The sequence below is a fragment of the Cupressus sempervirens genome, chromosome 11 (assembly GCF_028749045.1).
Source record: "Cupressus sempervirens isolate cs-2001-9-10 chromosome 11, ASM2874904v1, whole genome shotgun sequence".
NCBI lineage: Eukaryota > Viridiplantae > Streptophyta > Pinopsida > Cupressales > Cupressaceae > Cupressus > Cupressus sempervirens.
This window is the reverse complement of record NC_143128.1, coordinates 677301648-677323792: the sequence shown is the minus strand read 5'-3', so window position 1 is coordinate 677323792 and position 22145 is coordinate 677301648. Positions and strand designations below refer to the sequence as shown.

General features: G+C 32.8%; 1 protein-coding gene and 1 long non-coding RNA gene across 2 annotated transcripts in view; both read left to right on the top strand.

The window, feature by feature from the left end:
* NEDD1 (Transducin/WD40 repeat-like superfamily protein) overlaps positions 1-10924 on the top strand; it is a 171514-nt gene extending 160590 nt beyond the window's left edge. The window contains exons 10-11 of the mRNA XM_089808575.1: positions 10027-10176; positions 10302-10924. Of these exons, the coding sequence (XP_089664701.1) occupies positions 10027-10176; positions 10302-10409 (258 nt within the window). The 3' untranslated portion in view covers positions 10410-10924. The remainder of the gene's footprint in view (positions 1-10026; positions 10177-10301) is intronic.
* A 9647-nt stretch (positions 10925-20571) lies between these two features.
* LOC149531534 (uncharacterized) lies at positions 20572-20918 on the top strand. Its single transcript, XR_016358612.1, has 2 exons — positions 20572-20699; positions 20798-20918. It is a non-coding gene; the product is annotated as an uncharacterized LOC149531534 (long non-coding RNA).
* The last annotated feature ends 1227 nt before the right edge of the window (positions 20919-22145 follow it).

Sequence of the window (22145 nt, the reverse complement as noted above, 5' to 3'; positions counted from 1 at the left end):
AGTTTACAACATAATATTAAAATGATAAATAACTTAAATAAAGTTATAACTTATAAGTAAAGTAACAATTAATTATTAAAAGAACTTATAATTATAAAGAGTTTAGAGCATTGAATCAAGATTTAAGGATTACCTGAAAGACTAGCAAATTCAGACCACTTGGTGCGAATCTCACTAGCAGTCTTAGTATCATACATTTTGGCAATGCATCGAAAGAACCCATTCTTCACCTCATCATCTCGAAGTGGTGTGACTCTACCAGGCCTAGGTATGTACCACTTCAGGTTCAATGCATAGGCAGCCATGTGCAAAGGACTGTTCAACTTCTCCCACCTGTGGTGAATGATAGGCTCAATGTGCTCCATATAGAATGCTAGAGTGGGGTCTCTCTCATGCACAACAACCCCATCTGCCCAAGCATAGAATCAATGCACTCATAAACCTCTCCAAGGCTAGGTGAATCTGCATCTCCATATCTGATCACCTGAAACATTGGAGTAATGATGGAGACTATGTATTTTGCATCACTCCAAAACTAATCACTCTTCACTGTCTCTTTTTCCCTCTTCCCCTGCTCTGTTCTGGACTCAGACCATCGATTCCATTCTTGTGTCATAACCATGAGTTGCAATGGCTCTTGCAACTCAATCATTCTCTCCAAGAGAATATAATATGATGCATACCTGGTCTCAACTGGTTTCAAGAATTGCTTCTTTGCGAAACTCTTGAAAAGTGCATGTGATGTATGGTGATTGCAGATAAACATTTGCACCTCTCCCATCATTAATCACCTTTCTAATCCACTCTATTTTTCCCATGTCTTTGAGTGCATTGTTCATGGCATGCACACAACATGGAGTCCACCAAATATGCTTATAAGCTGCCTCAACAAGCCTCCTTGCAGCTTTGCACACATGTGCTGGATCTGTCACAACTTGGACCACATTTTGTGGTCCAACCTCCTCAATGGCTTCCCTAAGCACATGAAACTGAAAATCAACATCTTTACGATGCCTTGAACAATCAACTGCCTTCAAAAAGTATGGGCCCTCTGTGCATGTAACCATAATGTTGATGAGTGGACGATGATTAATGTCCGTCCACCCATCCATGATAATGTTGCAACCTGACTCCATCCAACATGCTTTCATTTGCTCCATTAGGATCCCAAACTTGTCATAGGCTCTATCCAATACTATAGTCCTCAGCTTGTGGTCACTTGGTGGCACATATGATGGCTCTCCCTCATTCACTGCCATGGTCATCATCCTTACAAAATAGGGAGATCGAGCCACATGTGTAGAGATGCCATTGGCAAAGAAGAAATCACCAACAACATCATCTAACCGGTCCTTTGCATGCATGTTAAATAAATGAGCAATGGAGTTACTATCACTACGACTTGTAGTTGCTTTCCATTTCCCCCTACTGCTGTCCCCTGCTGAACTGTGTGTAGGTGAGGAGAATGATGGTGTAGGTGACATAGTCCCTGCTCTTTGATGCAAGATATGAGTAGATGTATCTCGCTGCCCCTGTAACTGCTGTATATTCTGTACCTGTTGCCTAGCAGATAAAGATCTAGGCATTGGAACATCACTATCATCAGGAATGCCCCATAGTTTATTCACTTTAATTCTGTATTTGACATTCTTAAGATTTGACAAGAATATGCATGGGTTCACACCATAGCCACTCCAAAAAAGGTGTGAATTAACTCTTGTAATGCTGCCAAACCATTCTGCTCCACATATATTGCATTTCCATTTGTGTGTGCCACCCCCTAAAGGTGTAGGGCGTGTAATTTTTGTAGCAAATGTTTAAGAGGGGACTTTGGATCATAAGGACTGTTGATGCAAGTTTTCTATCACTTACATAACATATTAGGATTTGAATATTCAATAAGGGATATCAAACATGCAACTCCTCTCTTGAAAAGTTATTACTCATGAAGACATAAGCAATAGCTCCAATGTTCCTTACATCGTTGGATACTCGCTCAGTTTTATCGATGTGATTCACTGGTAATCACGTAGGCAGCCTTACGCAAATTGTTGAGGATGACTTGGACTTTGGTGGGATGAAGGTGATGGTGGCTCGGTTTGTGAAATGTGCGGAGGCAGATAATGTTGATGGTGGCGATGATGAAGGATGTGTCTGCCAATGGTGATGTTGATGGTAAAGTGATGGTGGTGGAAGGTGAGTGGATGTGTTCTAATACTCGACCTACTCTAACTTCCTTCTCTCTAAACTTCAACTACCCAGCTATTCACTATTCTACTCTTACTCCTATGAATGGAAGGTTAGCAAATGGACGGGGATCGAACCTAATGAGAGCTGACTAGCGGCCTCACTTCCACAAGTGCAATGATTCGAAGGAATAATAAACTAGTTTACCACACAAAGCTTCCCAACCAGCCGCTAGGATGCTAGTGGCCTAGTATTGATCCCTATCAAACATTTACCAATGCTACCATACAACTATCCATCTACTTTAACTTCACTTAAACAACTTCAAATGCAACCAACTTTAACAACTTGAAAGGAAATCTAACTAAGTGGAAGTAGAAAACATGCAATAACACCCAATGTTCTTAATCAACATGCAAATCGCAACAATGAAAAAGAGAGCAATTTTGGTATTATCTTCGCAACAATTTCTCCAACCACTTTGCAAATGAGAGCAAATGGCCTTTTATAGGGGCCAGAAATACAACGGACAGTGGAGATCAAAACAAGATCAACGATCCAGATTGGATCCTCAAAACCCTAATTAGGGTTGCCACCCTATCGGCCAATGAGAAGTCGCCACCTCATCAATGGACCAATGAAAAAAGTGCAAAAAGTGGCAACCAATGAGAAGGCACCAAAATGGTGGCCAATCAGAAATAGACACTTGTCCTATTCTAGAAGAAAGGGAAATTGCCACTTGGGCTTACATCAAATGATCTTCTAATATAAATTTTCCCTTTTCTTTCATTTTCTTAGCTAAGTCAATGAACTTAGCTAGCCTTTCGTTAACTTCTTCCACAAGAGGGCAAGGTGTGTGCTTCGCCTTGAGTTCCGCTGACTTCGCCACGCTGCTTGCTGCTTGTAGTATCTTTTCGTGATCCTTCTCACATTCCTTCGCAAATCCAATAAAAACATTGAGAGAGGAAAGGGTGCCAAATGCTTCTTCTTGATAGCAACCTTTCCCAACTCATCCAACCTCGATCCAAAATTTGTCTCGTTGTCATCCTCTTTGCCAAGGGGGATTATCCTTCCTTTAGTCTGTCCTTCATCCGTATCATGTCCATTGTAGCGATATTGGTGTCGGTTATTCTCTTCATTTTCGAGAAGAAGGGAGTTTTGGCCATCATATCCTCTATCTTTCTTAGTGTTTGCCCACTTGGGATTCTTACTTGCACTAACATCCTCCATGCTCGTCGCACTATTATGGGATGGTAGAGTGGTGAACCAGAAGGCAAGAAGAACCAAGAGGACCAATCCTTAGACTAGAACGAAAGAAGGATGTTAGCCTAAGGACCCCTTGCAACTCTAGATGATAAAAATTCACCTTAACCAATAATCTTACAGTGACTTTTCGAAACCTAGGATATGACTTCAAGAATTTCAAATCCCTTTGCAAATTAGAAATTTAAACTTCTAAAACTATCCAACACTTGCCCAACAAACAAAAATCAAACCTTCATATGCATCCCTTCTCCCAACAAAATTGCCAATTTTGATATAAGAAATGCAGTCCTAAATAGGGAAAAATCAGACCTTCACCATGAATTGTCCATGTCACAAAATCAGATCTGCCTCAAGAAAATGCCAAGAGCGGAAAGTTCTGCCCTTGTCTTGATTCACCCAAGCATGGAAGTCCTCCATTTGCCCTTAAATGTTACCTAGGGCACAAATCGCAGCACATAGAAGGAGAACAAATCACCAAAAATCTGCAAAAATCTGCCCACAAGGAAAATCACCAAGGCCTGAAATCTGCTCCTCGAGAAATTCGCTCAACAATGGAGAGGAATCTGCCTTAGAACAAAATCGCCTAAGCATCAAAATCGGCTCCCAAGGAAATTCTCCCAAGCATGGAGAGGAAGGAATGAATTGTGAAGAAGAAATGGGAAAGAGGTCTCTTTTATACCCAATTTCTTTTCCCTCTAAGCTGGCCGACTTGGTCCTGGAGGAGAAAAAAAAACAAAAATTAACTTCAAGTCATGGCCCATAATTAAGTGCTTAGTTCAAAAATTTAATTTTGCCCAAAAGAAAATTGCATTTTTAAATTTGCCAATTAGCTCCAAATTGCAAAACGAAATTAAATGGTGCCTTGAAGGTGTTAAATATTTCTATTTAATGAGGGTTTAGTAATTAATACGTCATTAAATTTGGATTTTGGCTAACCAAAAGCCATTTTTTCAATATTAAATTACCAAATTCATTAAAAATTAAAAGCTTTCAAGGCAATTTTAATCTATTAAAGCCAATTTTTTGCAACTTTCTACCTAAACCGATTTTGCTATGCCAATAAAAATAAAATAAAATTGCATCTAGAACCAAAAATCGATTTTTTGCAATTTAGCCCTATTTCAACAAAATTAAAATTTTCACCAAAGAAAAATTTGAGATTTTCCAAAATTTAAGTCTAATTAAAATGTCCCTTTTGAAAATCATCCAAATTTACACAATTAAAACCAAATTTTCAAAAGAAATCGTCTAAGTACAAAATTCACAATTTTATCTTGCCAAGTTGAAATTAACTTAGAAAATTATTCAGCCTAGGGATAGAATTGATAGCTCTAGAAAATCAAGTTGAAACTGGGTGAAAATAAGTGAAGCCTCCCCACATTTGTCTTGAAGGTGCCAAGGCGTGAAATTTTTAAAACTCAATTTTTTTTTAGGGCAATCCAAAAATTTGCCGAGGCGATTAAAAAAAAGGGGGGTCCCCAAGATTTGGGGCGATGTGTGAAAACCTCACAACAAGGACCCCTAGCATACTTCCTCAAAATCTCTGAAGGGCAATCAGTAGAAGGCACCCCTGGTGCAACATAAGGAGGCTCTTCCTCAAGCTCAGATTGACCACCTACATCAGCTGCATGATCACTTCCTTCGAGCTCCGGTTTAGGTTCATAATCAAATGCATTTGGCTCATTAATTTTCATGTCTTCTGCGCACTTTGGCCAAATCTAGAAGCCATTTATAAAATTGCATTTCACAAAATGAAAATAAAATTATAAAAATATCATGGTACATTTCAGCCCAAGTAAAAATAATTTAAAACTTAAAACTTTACTATTAAAAAATTTAAAGTATTAAAAAATGAAGCTAAATACTAAATAAAAATATGGCAATATGGCATATGCTGAAACATTTTACTAAGTTACTTTCAAATTCAAGTTTCATTCTTGAATCTTGTTGATAGTTGATAGTTCTTAGTTCTATGATTTTTTATTTTATTATCTATATTAATTTTTAATTTTTTTCATTGTTCTTAAAATAAAAATATGGCAATATGGCATATGCCAAAACGTATTTAGTAACATATTGCCATATTGCCATATTTTTTTTAAGAGCAATGAAAAAATTTAAAAATTAATATAGATAATAAAATAAAAAATCATAGAATTAAGAACTATCAACTATCAACAAGATTCAAGAATGAAACTTGAAAGTAACTTAGTAAAACTAAATAGTAAATACTAAATACTAAATCAAGAAATTATAAATTGATTTTTAAAATAAAAAAAACTAAGTAAAATAAAAAAACCCTACCTTGAAGGCTTGAACTTGAGGAGACACTTGCCAAATCAAACCTTCTTGCTCCTCTTGCTCCTCTTGATCTTGCAATCCCTTGCAAAACTACCCACTAATCTCTCACAAGCTCCTCCAAACACTCTTTCTCACTTAGCTCCTTGCTGCTCCGAAATGGTGAAATGAAAATGAGATCTATTAGTCTTATTAAGCCTTCAAATAGACCACATGGGACTCACACCCAATTAGGGTTAGCATACTTAAAAAACAAAAACAAAAAAAATGCAAAAACACTTGTTTTTAAAAACTTTTTTGGGCCTCTTCTTGGAGCACCCCGCGAGCACCCAAGAAGCACCCCACAAGCACTCGCACACCCGGGAAGCACCCGAGCACCACGTCTCACTCGTGTGCACAACTAGTGCGGTGGGGGTGTAGCGGTGGAAAAGCTGTTGGTGGGGGTACTCGGGCGCGTGACGCCCCCACACTGGGTGCTTACGTGCACCGGGTGCGCCGGGTTTTTGATCCGGATGCGCGCACCCGGGTTACACTGCTTTAAATCGATTAAAATATAAAGGGGTCACTTTATTATTGTTCGCAATTGCAAGTTAATATGAATGTTAAAAGGGAAATTGGAAAAGGGGTTTTAATAAACTTAATGAGAGGATTATAAAAGGAATTAGAGGAAGTCATTTTATAGACTTGGTTTTGTTTCATTTCTCTCTAAGAAGCTTGAGAGTTTCGACTTTCATTTGTAGGAAATTTGAGGGTGGAAACCCTTGGAGTTGTTGTGTGGATGAAAACCCATTCAACTTATAAGGTGGATTCGTTTTATAATTCATATTGAGCTTATTATAGGTATTTGGCTTTGAAGAGTTGGAAATATAATTTATTTGCAGGTCGACAGCTACCAGAGTTGTTATTTACTAGTTTCAATAATTTTTCCAGCTAGGGAAACTTGCTTGGAATATTTTTTTTTTATCATAGCTGGATATTTTATGAGATCTTGGTATGAGGGTTTGCATGTTTTGGAAGGGTTAAGCAAGGTACAACTAGGTTTTGAAGGACAATGATTTGCATCAAACCTTTTGATAACATTTGCTATGATTATCAGCTACTATGGTCATCTTTTGAGACAACGGTACTATCTACATGTTTTTGGGCTTCCATTCTTGTTATGGATATGTGAGGATTCATTGTAATTTGTAATAAAACTCAAATCTGAAATAATCATTTTTCTGTTGCATCTTTATTAGATTTATATAAGACCCAATTTGTGGTAAATAGAGTGGTCTTTTATTGAGAAATTTGTTGTTCATGCTTTATGCATTTCTTGCTCTTTGTTTCTACATGTTTTCTTACCATTTGACATTCAAAACAAACATAAAAAACAAATCAGATTGAGCAGGGGTTCTTACACTGGGTACTCTGAACTTGAAGACTCAGAAAGTCCACATAACTAGTATATCCTTTCTGAAGGAGGACATGTTCTAAGTTTATATCTGTAAAACAGACTTCTTCTCTAATTTAGCAATGTTTGTGTTCCCTCAGGTGTACCACATAGAAGAATTATCGAGAGGACACTGTTCCAAATCAGTTGGTTTTTTTTAAGTCATTAAGATTTTGGAAGCACTTCACAGTATTTCTATTGGCCATGCATGCCCAAGCATGTTGGATATCACATCGTATTCTATGTTTCCTGCAATGTCAAGCCAACAAACCACAAGTTCGGATGTTAAAATTCACTTCTAGCTTTGTCTAGGTCATGGAAATCAAGACTGAATGCTTGTTGCTGATAGTTGTATTAGGATGCCTCGTAGTTGAATGCAACAAGATAATTAGGGCACCTAAAATAATCAAAACTCTTTATCCAACATGTTTGGTTACAAGTTAGGATTCCCTGTTCCATTGTATTCAATCAAGATCCTTGGTTTATGTTACTTTTACAAGGCTTTGTGACAAATGTTAAGACACAGCTTGATAGATAGTACCATTCCATTCTCAAGCTGATGGAAAACTTGCAGTGGAAAATCACATCCTAATCTAATTGTTGGAAATTCGCAGTAAAACCCATCCTTACGCTGGGAATGATAATATTCCATATATTTGACATGCCGTTCCCCCGCTTGTACCCCACAACCCACCCTGTAGCATTTTTGACATGGAATTTCACACTTGTTAAGTTCTAAAGACTATTGCAAAGGGCAAGGATTTGGACATGGTGGGTAATTAGTCAAACATGCTCAACAAAAGCATCACTGAGTTTAACAAATCTGAGTTGCCAATCGAAGGACAAGAATTGTCACAATTCCATTGCTCTCCAATTGCTTCTCAAATGGCAAGGCTCCTTGACAGGGGTAAAAGATGAAGGTTTATATCCTATACCTTTGTTGACCTGTGAGATCTAGCCGAAGAGTCTGCCTTATGGTATGTAGATTTTCTGATTGGGTTTGACATGGTGTTGCTAAGATTACTATAAGACTTCTGAAGGTTAAGTTCAAACTATATCATGAGCCTATGTATAAAGGGTCATGATATAGTCTGATTTAACCGTCTTGAGTCCCCTACTCTTATTGTGTGTGTATTTTGGGTTTAATCTAGTTTCATAATGATGTTATGTTTCAAGTTTAGTGTCTTTCAGTACAACTTTACGAGATACTCAAGTTTGGAGGTTTCAAGTTGCACACAGCTTATGTCACACCTGTTCATCCTCTCTTTTGTTCACTCCACTTTTGATTGTTCACATCCCCACACCTGTGTACCCATGTAATCTTTCTTTAGTTTTTGTGGATGTCATATAAGAAGAAAGGTAAAATATTGTAGAACCTAAGAAGTGTGTGCGCGCTTGTGTTAAAAAATATTTTTGAAATTTTTATGTTCCTTTCTATGCCTGAGGAAATAGATCAATGCCTGAACATGGGATGATAGGCATTCTCTATCCTTGAGATGCTGAAGAAACTCCTGACATCTCCTCATGCGTTTCTTGCATACAGGGGATATCTGTTGATGTCTGGGATGTGTACACCTATCCAGAAAATGCAAGAAATGTGTGGTAGCTTTTTTTGGACAGATTGAACTGTTCCTTGTGCATGACACTGATACAAGCAGAAGGAGAGTCATTGTTCATTTTAATGGTTGTTTCTCTGTTCCAACTAACATGCATTTCTTTAATAGCTCATATCTTCCTTGTTTTGAAGGATTTCATAGGCTGTGTCTCATGAAAAGAAGGGGCTTTCTTTGTTGACAGTTATCGGCTCTTATAAAGTCCAATTCCTTCTGTAAGACTTAAGGTCTACTAAATCTCATCACAGATTTGTATAGTGTTGTTAACATAATTGATGGCGAAACAAAAATTCGACACAGAATTTTACTGTCAATCACACAATTAGAGGTAACATGTTAGGATGAGTCAGATTCATGTGCACGAGTAAGCAAGTTCATATTTATTGCCACTTTTCATATGACAATGTTTTAGGTTAATTATGGCCTGCATATTAAGTGAACAAAACCCTTAATATTTTTATTAAGTTAAATGTTGCTGATAACTAGTTATTAAAGATCGTAGAAAAGAAGATCTAGAAATAGAACTAGAAATTTATGTCAACTGTTATTTGCATGAAAAAACTATTTTTGAGCCACAAACTCCCTGGCCTTGTTTTTCGTCATGTGTCTCCATTTCTTATTTCATTCAACGTAGCTATAAGCTCTATGCTATTGGAAGTGATTTAAAAAACTAAGCTGCTCTAACTTGGTTATCAGGACCCCTCAGGCCAGGGTTGGGACTCTATTTGTTGTACATGGGTAGTTTTTTATCAATGGGCACTGAGTTTAGTATTTCTTATAATCTATGCTCTTGACATGAAGCATTTTTGGCTACCTTGACTGAGTCTTATATGTTCTCTATTTTGTTTTTATATAATGAGCAAAATGAGCAAATTTTGTGTGATTTATAATGCCATTGATGTTTTCCTCGATAATATTTTAAACCAATTTGTAACGGTAAAATATGAAATCTCTTCAAACACTCCACAATGCCCCTCTTCTCTTCTCAATTTCTCTCTGCTTCACGCACACACATACAGTCGAGCGAACTCTCCTCCACTCTGATCACCACAAACACACAATAGAGACAGGGAAATCATTTGTGTTCACATGCAAAAGAAAATCAAGAGTAAGCCTGACAATTTCTATTTACGAGCATACCATGCAACTGTATGAATAATAACATATAGATAGGTTAATATTCTCTTTGTAGGAATTCTGTAAATGCATTAATTTGAAAGTTTATTGCAGTTGGAACAGAGTCAACAAGGGCATTCATCGTTTGCACTTCAGTTGGTACAACGCACACTTGAAGAAAGTCTTGGTTCTGTACAGAGGGCAATACATGAAGATGTACAGAATCTTCACCTTGAACTATTACGTCAATTTCACTTACAGCAGGTATGATTATTATTTTTTCTTTTGTACACTGGTAAGAGCTAATTCATGCGAATTATTTCATTGTTTGGTATAATGCTTATTGTATGAATTTTTTATTTTTACTGTTTCCGGGTCTGAATTAGCAGACAGAAATGAGTGCCTTTATGAAGAAGGTGCTAGAAAAGCAATCAGATTTAATGAAGGAAGTGCAAGCCCTACGAATAGAAAATGAACAGATGCGCCGGCTACTTTAGAAGAAGAGCTTGGCATTTTTGTACAGGCTTCAGAGAGAAGAGTTGTGTGGTAATATCCTAGCCAAGGATTGTGAATTTTAACTAATTATTCATTAGTGTATCCAGTTTGTCTCAAAAGTGCATCTGTTACACAATCTGGTTTGAGGGCTTTGTATTGTTCTAGTAGATCATGACTGAGGCATGGCTGACCAATTATGACATTTTTTTCAATGTTGATTACCAATTTTTTTAATACTCCAACATTGATTTTCTCACTAATTGTATTTCTTCTGGCACGGCATGGTGCCAGGATGAATTTCCCCTACAAGCTGGGACACAAATTAACAATACCCGGAGATTTTATTGTGGTGGTGGGGGTGAGCTGGGATAGGGGAGTGTTTGTATTATTAGAGAAGTTGGTTGGTTGCTTTTTTTATTGTTCAAAGCAGATGCCGAGGTGAATTGGAAGTAACTTTATTTTGTGTTTGTATAAGTTCCTTCGATCAAATCTTGTTGTATGTGTTTAAGAAGTTCAATTCCTAGTCTTATCGTTGCTGGTTTCCATTTAGCCCTATGGGGCCATGTTTTTAAAGGCACAGACTTAAAATATGAAGTATTACCTGATAATGCTTTTCTTTGTATTCATGGGTGGATGCTTCAGAGTGGCTGTTCTTTAATGCCGGGCTATTTCAAAAGTGAGTGTTTGTCAGCTTAAGAATGTATAAATTTCTCAGTAATTTTAATACAACAAACAATACAATGTTAAATCATGAATACTTTATATTTTAGGTGTTTTGAGTTAAAAAAGTCTCATCACTATTTAGGAAAATTCTAAGCATGTAGATAATTTAGGACCTGTTTGGTTATTGGCATAGGAATGGGGAATGAGAATGGAAAATTGTAATTCCAGTTTCGTTTAGTTCACCTGGAATTTGATTGGGAATATGTTAATCCCTTGTTTGGTCGTACAAAACTGGAATTGGAATAATGTTAATCCCTTGGCACCTTGAAGGTCTTTGCAATCAACATGTTTATCCACACCTTGAATTCTTCATATTCTCTCTCCACAAGCCAAATCATTTTGCAGTCTTTAGTGCTTAGCTTCACCCTACTGATCAGATTGTGAAGTAGAACATTTCTTACTTTCATAGCATGGCGTACCTTGACAAAAGTGGGCTGAACATTTTCCTTCAAATAGTGAATTTTTTCAGCAAAAGACATCTCTAGGGCTCGTGGTTCAATATTAAATTTCTTGCAGAGGGGTACCCATTTTCTTGCAAATCCCAAGGTCTTTGAGAGTGATTCAAATGCTAGCATTGATACTCCATCATCAGAAACATAGTAGGAGACTTTGTCTACAGGGTAAATCCATTGTAGGAATGGATAGAAATGTGTTGGCAGTAACCAATGGAGGCTTCTTCAAGGGATCCAAAGTACTCACAAAGAGGTCTAAAGAGGCAAGCATTGAAGGTTCACCTTCTCTTTCATACCTACGAGAAAACAAATTTGAGACACTATTTTTGTTAATACAGAGCAAATGGAATGCTTCGAGGAGCATATCAAATAACAATAGAAAAAGAGCTAGAATAATTGAGAAGAAAGTAAGGCAAGGTTGAGCTGTCATTTTGCATGATGCTTAACTTCAAGAATCCTTTCGAATTTCTCTTTTGAAAAGCTAATCTAGGATCAACCAAGGTTCTAGGTGATCTTGCGACCTACTAGAATCCACTCAATTGAAGATAAATGGATTTGTTCTCATGGAGGCCTTTGTTGGTTCAAACCAATTTCAGATATGTTTTGAAAAGTAACCACAAAAGAGATATGTTTGGTATTTTCTGTTTTATGATGAATGCAATTTATCAATGCAACTATATGCAGTCCTAATTTAACCAAGTATTAGCAAAGCAAATAACAAAGATAAGGTAACAAGAGATTAAAGCAAATGACTTGAAGGGGAAATTCCTAATGAACATAAACCACAGTAATAACATGTTTGCGAGTTAAATTGTCAAAAAGATTAGGTAGGAAACCAATGAAAATAGGAGCAACGCTTCCTCAAATCCATTGATGCAATCGTCGAGGGGAAATTTAGTAATAATCGAAAGATGTTTCACTTCTCATCGAATCACAAGGCCATGGAAAGTGTGCTCATGCGAGACAAGAAGCTATGCAAGAACAATAGGGTGATCTCTTCTCCAACTCGGTATGTTAGTGGAATTCATCAACACGTGGCAAACACCAGAACTAAAAGAGCACACAATGAAATCAACACAACAAAACCATTGGCTCCATTATTATTCATGAACATACTGGTAACTTACATTGGACCCACTTGTGCCTTTTCTTTCACTACTGGTAACTTACATTGGACCCACTTGTGCCTTTTCTTTCACTATTGGTAACTTACATTGGATCCACTTGTGCCTTTGGACACGTGTCATGCTATTGCTATGTTGCCAAGGGTAAAAATTGAGCAACTTCCTTTGGTGAAATAGTGACCATCATTGATGATGCTTTGATCGAACGGTTAAAACTTTATGATTATTCCATTGTAAATATGGTGGGCCCGCGGTATTTTCCTTTGGGTCACTATTTTGCTAGCAGTAAAGTTTATGCAATTTCTCATAGCGAAAACACAACCACTATCAAACTTGAAGAGATCTAACAGTGCGGATCCACAGTGTCATGCCCAAAATTTACAAGGCAAAACACAACCTACAATGTTATTTTATATATATATATATATATATATATATATATATATATATATATATATATATATATATATATATATATATGTTTAGGGTAAAATATAAGGACTTGAACAATTTCAATACTAGTGTATAGAGGACTAAAAGTTCAGAATACCTATTGGTTATGATTAAGGGTTGCAATCCAAATCTCAAATATCTGGACAAATTGATCCTTATCAATATGTTGAAGGTCTCATTCTTATTACTAGGTTAGATACACAATGAATTTGATAGCACTTTATTATGATTTTTATGAGAGTGATGAAGGCATAATAATTCGCTTGAAAACCACATACGATGCTACAAGACATCTATAACCAGTTTGGTGAGCTTGAAAGCGAATGTAGATATTTATCCTAACTATATAGTTTATGAAGTTAAGTACAATTATGAATATATGGTGCTTCCACAATATTTCATTTCCTTTTGTGAAATTGACTTTAAGTCCATTTACGAGGTAATTTGATAAAGTGATAGAAGTAATAAAATTTAAAGATCCTGCTTAAGATTCTCTATGGAAGCATGTAATAACCAACCCATCTTGATAGTCGAATGGTTGGTGATATCCACTTGTTGATAAGTTTGCATTAACATTGGCAACTAAGTGATAGATACTATTATGATCAAAGTATCTGTGGGTCGCCTCTGAATAGAGTGAACACCCTTAGAAGAAAGGTTTATATTTACACTAATAACTTAGTTAATTTCTTGTCACGTATACATACATGTATATACCCCTAAATAACTATTTACTACCAACACCCAAAATTATTTGATCGTACCTATTATTGATGAATTTAGGTCCCAATATCCATGACTTGCAGCTCATTTCTCCTACCATTCTAAATTGCACAGGGAAATAATTAAATCACCCATTTTATATTTATATACAATTTACTTGATACTAGCCTATGTAACATCCAAAGAGGTATATCAATTACATTTCCTATTATTTATATTACGTTATAATTTGTATTATAAGATAAATCATTCACTATGCTAACTAATTCTTAAAACACCACTTTATGATAATGCCAATTATCTATTTTAACAAATAAATGTTGCCTAACTACTACCTAGTTAACAAATAATCCTCACACTGCTAGTACCTACTACCAAAACTTTTTGCTCCTGATTCTAAGAGTGCCACCTTAATGTGCTATGCCTTAAGACTTTATCTATTTATTTTTTTAATTACCTATTCCTAACTCTTTTCCATTAATCATTCTAATTACCACTATCAAACTTATTCTAAAATAATTTTTTTTTATATTTAACAAATTTCTAACCATCCTAAACTAACGCCCACGTCCCTATCTAAACTCTCATGTACCCCTACCACCCATGAACCCATGGCACCGGCTACGATGCAACATATTTGCACCAGCCAGTGATGTCATTTCCTAATCCCATCCGATGCCATATCCATCATCTCTGACATGTCTAGTTTGTTCAGACTTTTAACAAACGTACAGTCGTCTAGTTTGTTCAGACTTTCAACAAACGTGCAGTCATTCGTATTTATTGAGATTATGTTTAATAACTTTTTATTTATATTAGTTTTTTATTTTTATTAAGGTTGCTTTGTAAATGTGCTTATTTAGATAAGTAAAATGTTTATAAGTAAAGTTTTGTAGGTGATTGTTTTGAACTTCTAGATAAATTTATGTAAGTAAAATTTTAATGAATAATTAGTGAGTTCTAAAGAATAGTTAAATATTATTAATAGATAATATTCTAACATAGACTATTTTTAATACTATTATTAAAAATTTAATATATATATTTTTATTTATATAAATTTATAATTTGTCTTATATTTTTTCAAATGAATAGTTTTTAAATTTTCCTTCACATTAAATTTATATTTTAGAAAATTTTAAATTTTAAATTAATAAAAGAAAATGATTTTATAATTTTTAAATTTAAATTTGATAACAAATCATAAATATAATACTTTAAAAATTAATGTTTTAAAATATATTTTTATATAACAATATATAATATGATAAAATTTAATCATGATCCTATTTTATATATTAAAATTAAATTAATTTATATTACTTGTTTTATTTCATTTGGATGATTTAAATTTAAATTCATAACAATATATTTATATAAAAATTAAAATTCATATCATTATAGAAAACTATAGCTATATAACATTTTTATTAATAAAATATACTAACATATAGAAGATAAAAATGTTATATAGCTATAGTTTTCTATAATGATATGAATTTAAACTTTATTTATAAATATAATTATTGATATATGCTCTAATGCGCGCGCGCACACACACACACACACACACATACATATATATCATATGATAGTATATTATAAATAAATTATAATATAAAAATAATAGTAGTTTTATAATAATAATATATAATAATATTTGTTAAACCATAATATAATATAAGTAATATCATTTTAAAAATATTTCTAATTGAATGACAAAAATTATATTATATAAAAATATAAAATTAAAATATAAAAATCTAAACTAAGACACTTACATTTAAAAAAAAAGAAACATTAATACATTCACCTTAATAAAAAATAACTCATAAAAATCATCAAATTCGACCAATATAAAGTTCTAAAAGTATATAGAAATATAACATTAAAAAGTAGAAGATACATATATAAAAAAAATCATCCTAAAACAAAACAAGTCCTATAAATTAATTTTATTTTAATATATAAAATAAGAACATGATTAAATTCTATCATATTATATATTGTTATATAAAAATATATTTTAAAAAATTAACTTTTAAATTATTATATTTATGATTTGTTATCAAATTTAAATTGAAAAAATATAAAATTATTTTTTTAATAAATTTTAAATTCAAAATTTTCAAAAATATAAATTTAATTTGAAGGAAAATTTAAAAACTATTCATTTGAAAAAATATAAGAAAAATTATAAATTTATGTAAAAAATAAAATAAAAATATTGAACTTTTAATAATAATATTAAAAATAGTCTATATTAGTATATTATCTATTAATAATATTTAACTATTCTTAAAAACTCATTAATTATTCATTAAATTTATGTTTAAAACAATCATGCACAAAAAATTACTTATAAACATTTTACTTATCTAAATAAGCACATTTACATAGAAATCTTAATAAAAATAAAAAACTGATAAGAATAAAAAGTTATTAAACATAATGTCAATAAATACAGGATGACTGCATGTTTGTTAAAAGTTTGACAAACTGGACATGTTAGAGATGATGGACATTGCATCGAATGGGATGAGGAAATGACATCACCGACCGATGCAAATATGTTGCACCGTAGCCGGTGCCTGAACCCATTAGTGTTGGTTGGACACATTTTTCGAGTGTTCCTACAGTATGCGCCTAGTCCCAAGGAAAATGGGGTCTATATTCCAAGTCGACCCTGGCTAATGGCACTGGCTAAATAGCCAAAAATTTGCACCCGGCTGTCCATGCCCTCCCAAACTCGTTCCATCTGCTGCCTATCATGTCGAGGGTGTTGTGAGACTTCGTTCTTACGTATTGGCCGGGTTAGATGCTTGCTGACTCCCATCAATCGAACATTGGAGACTGTGCGGACTCCTCCTTTCCTATCCAACTCTCCTTGCAAATTTTTTTCATTCAATCATTATTTCTGCTCTACATTTTTTTTGTCTATTCTTTCCCAATATCGAGTTTTGGATGGTTGTGGCCATAGAAGACAAAAGGAAATCCATGAGGTTGGTCATCCATATGAAGATTTAATACATGCATTTTGCAAGGAAGATATAATACAGTAACTATTCGAGACTATTGGATTTGTTTGCTTATTCCTGCCAAAATTTATGTTGAGAGTTTTTTTTGTTTTTGGAAAAAGATTGCACTTTCTTGTACTTTGTCATTTTAAGTTGTTTATCTTCCTTTTTCATGGATTGCCATTGATGCTTAATTTTTTTCTGGATCATGAATATTACTAGAAATAGATAAAACAAATTCACAATATCATGCCATTTAAGAAATTTAGTATTCAAATAAGTGAATGTTAGAACCTATATAACTTGAACTTTCACATAGTTTTAACTTTCTAAATATAGAAAAAATTAAAATATAAACAATGAATAATTTTTATTAATAATTTACCATTAAAATTCTAATATTTATTTTTTCATTAGTAGTTTCTCTTAATTTTTTAATATGATTCAAAGTTTTTTTTCTTCTTATGTTGATATAATCTTTATTTAAAAAATTAGAAGTTTGGAAAAAGTTTTTTGTTTTTTAATATATTTAATAAAAGTTGAAAAAGAACTCTTTAGAGAATTTTTAAGAAAACAATACTTGAGATGTAATATGAATCTATGAAAATAATCATTCGTTAATAAAAATTATCATTCACCAATAGATTGTGGTGATATTAATGGTAACAAGTTTGATGAAAAAAAATTACATTATTAAATGCATAAGTAGCTTCATAGTAAAAAGTTATTAGTCTTATAATAATAATTTATTCAAGTTCATTTTAAAATTTAAGAGAAAGGAAAATTATTCAATAGTTAATTTAATGAGTATGAGTCAAGCCAAAGTTGGATTAGATAGAATAATATACGTGCTCAGATGGGTGCATACATATAAGTACTTATCAACTATATTTTTAAATATGTGTAGGCATTTGGAAGTCATTTGCAAGTAAAACATGGTCAGGCAAAGTTGTTTTTGTCATATTGGACACCATCAATCAGGTGAGTTGGTTTTTTTTTCAATCGTTAAGTTGCACTAAGTAAATTATTTTAATTTTTATGTAGTCATTGTAATTGATGTATATGTGTGTGTGTGTGTGCACACATGCACGGGAACACACTTACACACAAACACATATCCACAAGTTTAAATTTAAAATTTAAGAGAAAAGCAAGTTGTCCTGTAGTTTTTTAAAATTTAAGAGAAAAAAAGTTGTCCTGTAGTTAATTTAATGGGTGGGAGTCAAGCCCAATTTGGATTTGAGTTTTCTAAGGGGATTGTATTCGTAGTTGGAAGATTGATCTTATGTTTGGAAAATAGTTCAATACATGGAAGTGTTAAGATAAAATAAAATAATAGATGTGTTGGGATGATTGTGTTGATATAAGCATAATAAATCATATCATTGATCAACTATATGTATAAATGTGTAGACATTTGAAAGTGAGTTGCAAGTCAAACATAGTCAAGAAAAGTTGTTTCTCCATATTAGACATTATAGACTAGGTAAGTAGGTTTCTTCTTCAATCTTTAAGTTACACTAAGTTGAATATTGATATAGTTAGTTTAATTTATAATAACAATATTATAATTTAATATTCACATATTAATTATTTATCTAATTTAAGCATTTAAATTCACTATTTCAATTAACTAAAATAATGTGCTTTTTCTTGGGTATTTTATATTTGAAGCGTTAAATTATATTAAATTTTATGTACTAATTCTAATTTATGATTATGTTTATGTGTATGTTTTTTAATATATACATACGAAAAAGTGATGAAGGATTCAATAATTTAGTTTTTTTTTTGTATACTATACAAAGGTGCTAGTTTTAAAAATTCAAAATTAAATGAACATATACATTTATCGGGTCCATACTAGCAATCACTCCTATTTAAATAATTATTATAGGTATTGTTTTTGTGTTTGTCATGTTAGATTACAACCTCCCTACTTGTAGGCAAATGGTGACTTTTTCCTTTTCAACCATAGGTTTTTAATCATGTCTCTATCATGTGTTCATTTAGACTACTATTTACATCTTTATCATATATTCCTATCATACAGTATACACAACCTTTACCCTAGATGTGTATCATAAAATATCTTATATTCATTTGCACTAATCTCAAACATAAATTTCAACCATGGGATATGCATTCTATGCTATTAATGATATTGTTTTATTAAAAATTGTTCAAATTTATTTTTTTTATCTATGAGCTATAGGTTGACCCTTTTATAGACATTTACTCCCTAATTTTATACTACCGCAATAGTATCTAGTCATATAACATCTTCAAAATCACCCATGTGTCATATGTTATAAACTTATACCATCATAACATCTTCATAAACATCTATTGTAAATTAATTCTTTATTAACTCAACTCAAGGTAGGTTTTATATTCTAGGTTTGATCATCATCCTAACATCTTCATGAACATCTATTTTAAATTAAATCTTCATTAACTCAACTCAATGTAGGTTATATCACTATAGATTTTGTTGTCATCCTTTGGTCTTGGCATTTTTTCATAACCATTGATTTCTTCAGGAAACCAAATTATAATATTTTTCATTCTATTTTATGGATCATATTAGCTTCATAACTTTACAAATTTTATAAAGAATATAACATTTAGTTAGTTTTTTGAAGTATCTTTAATAGATGTGTTAACTTCACCTAGTGGGCCCATGCCTAGAATATTTTGCAAGATATTAATATATAGATATAATGACATCACTATAAAAAAAAGCTACATGTTTAAACAATATACCTAGGGTCTCTAACAAATTTGATATTATTCAGAATGGGTAGAAGGAATAAATGAGAATCACTTATCAAGCTAGATGTGCAAGACATCCCAAATGAAGAAAATCATTTTTCAAGTTATGAACTTGAATGGACACCTATTGGAGTTGATAATAACCAACAAATAGACTTGTGCACCTCTATCCCTCTTCATAGACTCCCTCACTTTGTGAAAGGTGAAGGTTTATTAGATGGTACAAAAACCATTGTTATACGAAAAAAAACACAATGAACATATTTTGATAGAGCCTTCTGACAATGCCACAAAGATATATTCAAGGTTTGTCTCTAGATTTAACAAATTAATTATGTTGCCCTTTTTTAATAATGTCAATTAATATTTTTTTGTTGTACATATATAAATAGTTATAATTGTGCTTTTGGGCCTCAAGATGATAGAAATCCAGATGAAAATAAGAATGTAGAAAAGAAAAGGAAGCTAAGGTTTGTTCAAAAAAGGGGTTGTCAAGCCCACTTTCTTGTTAAAGTTATGTATGGTAGACAAGATTTTGCTATTATTACATATAATGAGTATATCCATCAAGATGCTAGTGGTGAATTTTTTCATGGAACGGATGACCCTTATGGTGATCCAAGGAGTAGTGTTGCACCAAAGTTATCAAGTGAGTGCAAATCATATATAGAATCCCTATTACTTATGGGTGTGGGGATTGACACAATATGCAAACAACACTACTTAGATTTTGGTCTCAAGAAGTTGATGAATAAGAGAGACGCTTGTTGAGAAAAGATGTGTTGAATGCATGGAAAAAAGTGCGTTCCCTACGTTTGTAACAAAATGAAGATGATGTGAAAAGTGTATGTTTGTGGCATGTGGAGGAGAAGGATAACTTTTTATATTATAAAACACCAAATAATGTGGAAAACATTTCATTTATCATAGGCATTCAGACACCATGGATGAGGGAAATGATGGTGAAACATTCACATGGATCTATCATTGCAATGGACTCCACGTTTTCAACAAATAAATATAGTGTAAGTAAAACAATGTTAATTTTTATTTGTGGATTTTAATTTAATTATGTCTAATTTTTACATATATATATATATATAATTTATTTATTTATGTGCAGTATGAATTATATACATTGCTTATATTTGATGAGCAAGAAGCCGGTGTACTTGTTGCATGGGCCATATCCTCAAGAAATAAAATTGAGGATATAAATGAATGGCTAAGAGAGGTTTACAAAAGAGGGAAAGCACAAAAAGAAGATTGGCATGTCAATGCATTCATGACAGATGACGCTTGTGTTGAGATTGAAGCAATCAGGTTTTATCGACCTTACTTTAGATTTGTAAGAGTGTAATTATTTACTATTTCATTTGTAAAAATATAGATTTTCTAACAAAAAATGATTTTTTCATTTAAAATTTAGTTTTGTTATAATCTCATTATTATTACGAACTTTTATATTGTAACTTGTAGATCAACTTTTGATTGCCAGGTACTTTTATGCATTTGGCATGTACATAGAGCATGGTTGAAGAATGTATATAGGTAAGTCAAATTTCAATTAAAGCATACGAAAAATTATATGCTTAAACATCATATCCTGATATAATTTTTAAAATCTAGGTTTGTGAGTAATAGAGATGTTAGAACAGAAATGTTTGAAAGATTGGGTGAAATCATGTATGCGATGAGTGACAATGTAGACATGATCAATCATTTGATTAAAGAATTCATAGAGGAGTTTTTAAAAGAGAAGACATTTATTGAGTACTTTCAGAAAACTTGGTGTCAAAATGAGAGACGCATTGGTAAGTCAATCAAAATGTAATTATTTAATATGCATTTATATCTTTTAATTCGTATGTAGTGTAAGCTTAGAGATCATATGTTTTTGTGTAGAGATGTGAGAAAATTGTTTTTGAAGTTTCTCTCATGCAAACCAAAAAACCAATGTAGCTATAGAGTCATACCATTTTCATATTAAGAGTCACTATTTAAGTGATCTTTCTAAGAAATGCACAAGGAGAATGGATTGGCTTATTCATACGCTTCTTCATAGAGTAGAGCCATACTATAAAAATAAAAGATATCTACAGTTATCTGGATTCTTGACTAACTTCAAAAAGGAAAGATATTATCTAACTGCTTTAGAGAGATCAAAAGCAATAGCTAATATAGATTGCTATCCTCGTGATCTTCTTCCTAATACATATAAGGTAAGAAGTCAAACCGATCCAACAAAATGGTACTTCATTAGGAAATTTGGATCAGATTTACATGTATGTGATTGTCAGTGGGCAAAAAGAGGAAATATGTGCAAACATGTGCTGAAAATTTTAGATTGTCTAAGAGAAGCAAAATAAACCAGCAAGATCAAGTTGGTGGTAAGTTTCATTTGTGATTTAAACTTAATAGTTATTTCTAATTATTATTATGTAATTTTCAAAACTAACTAAATTAATTAT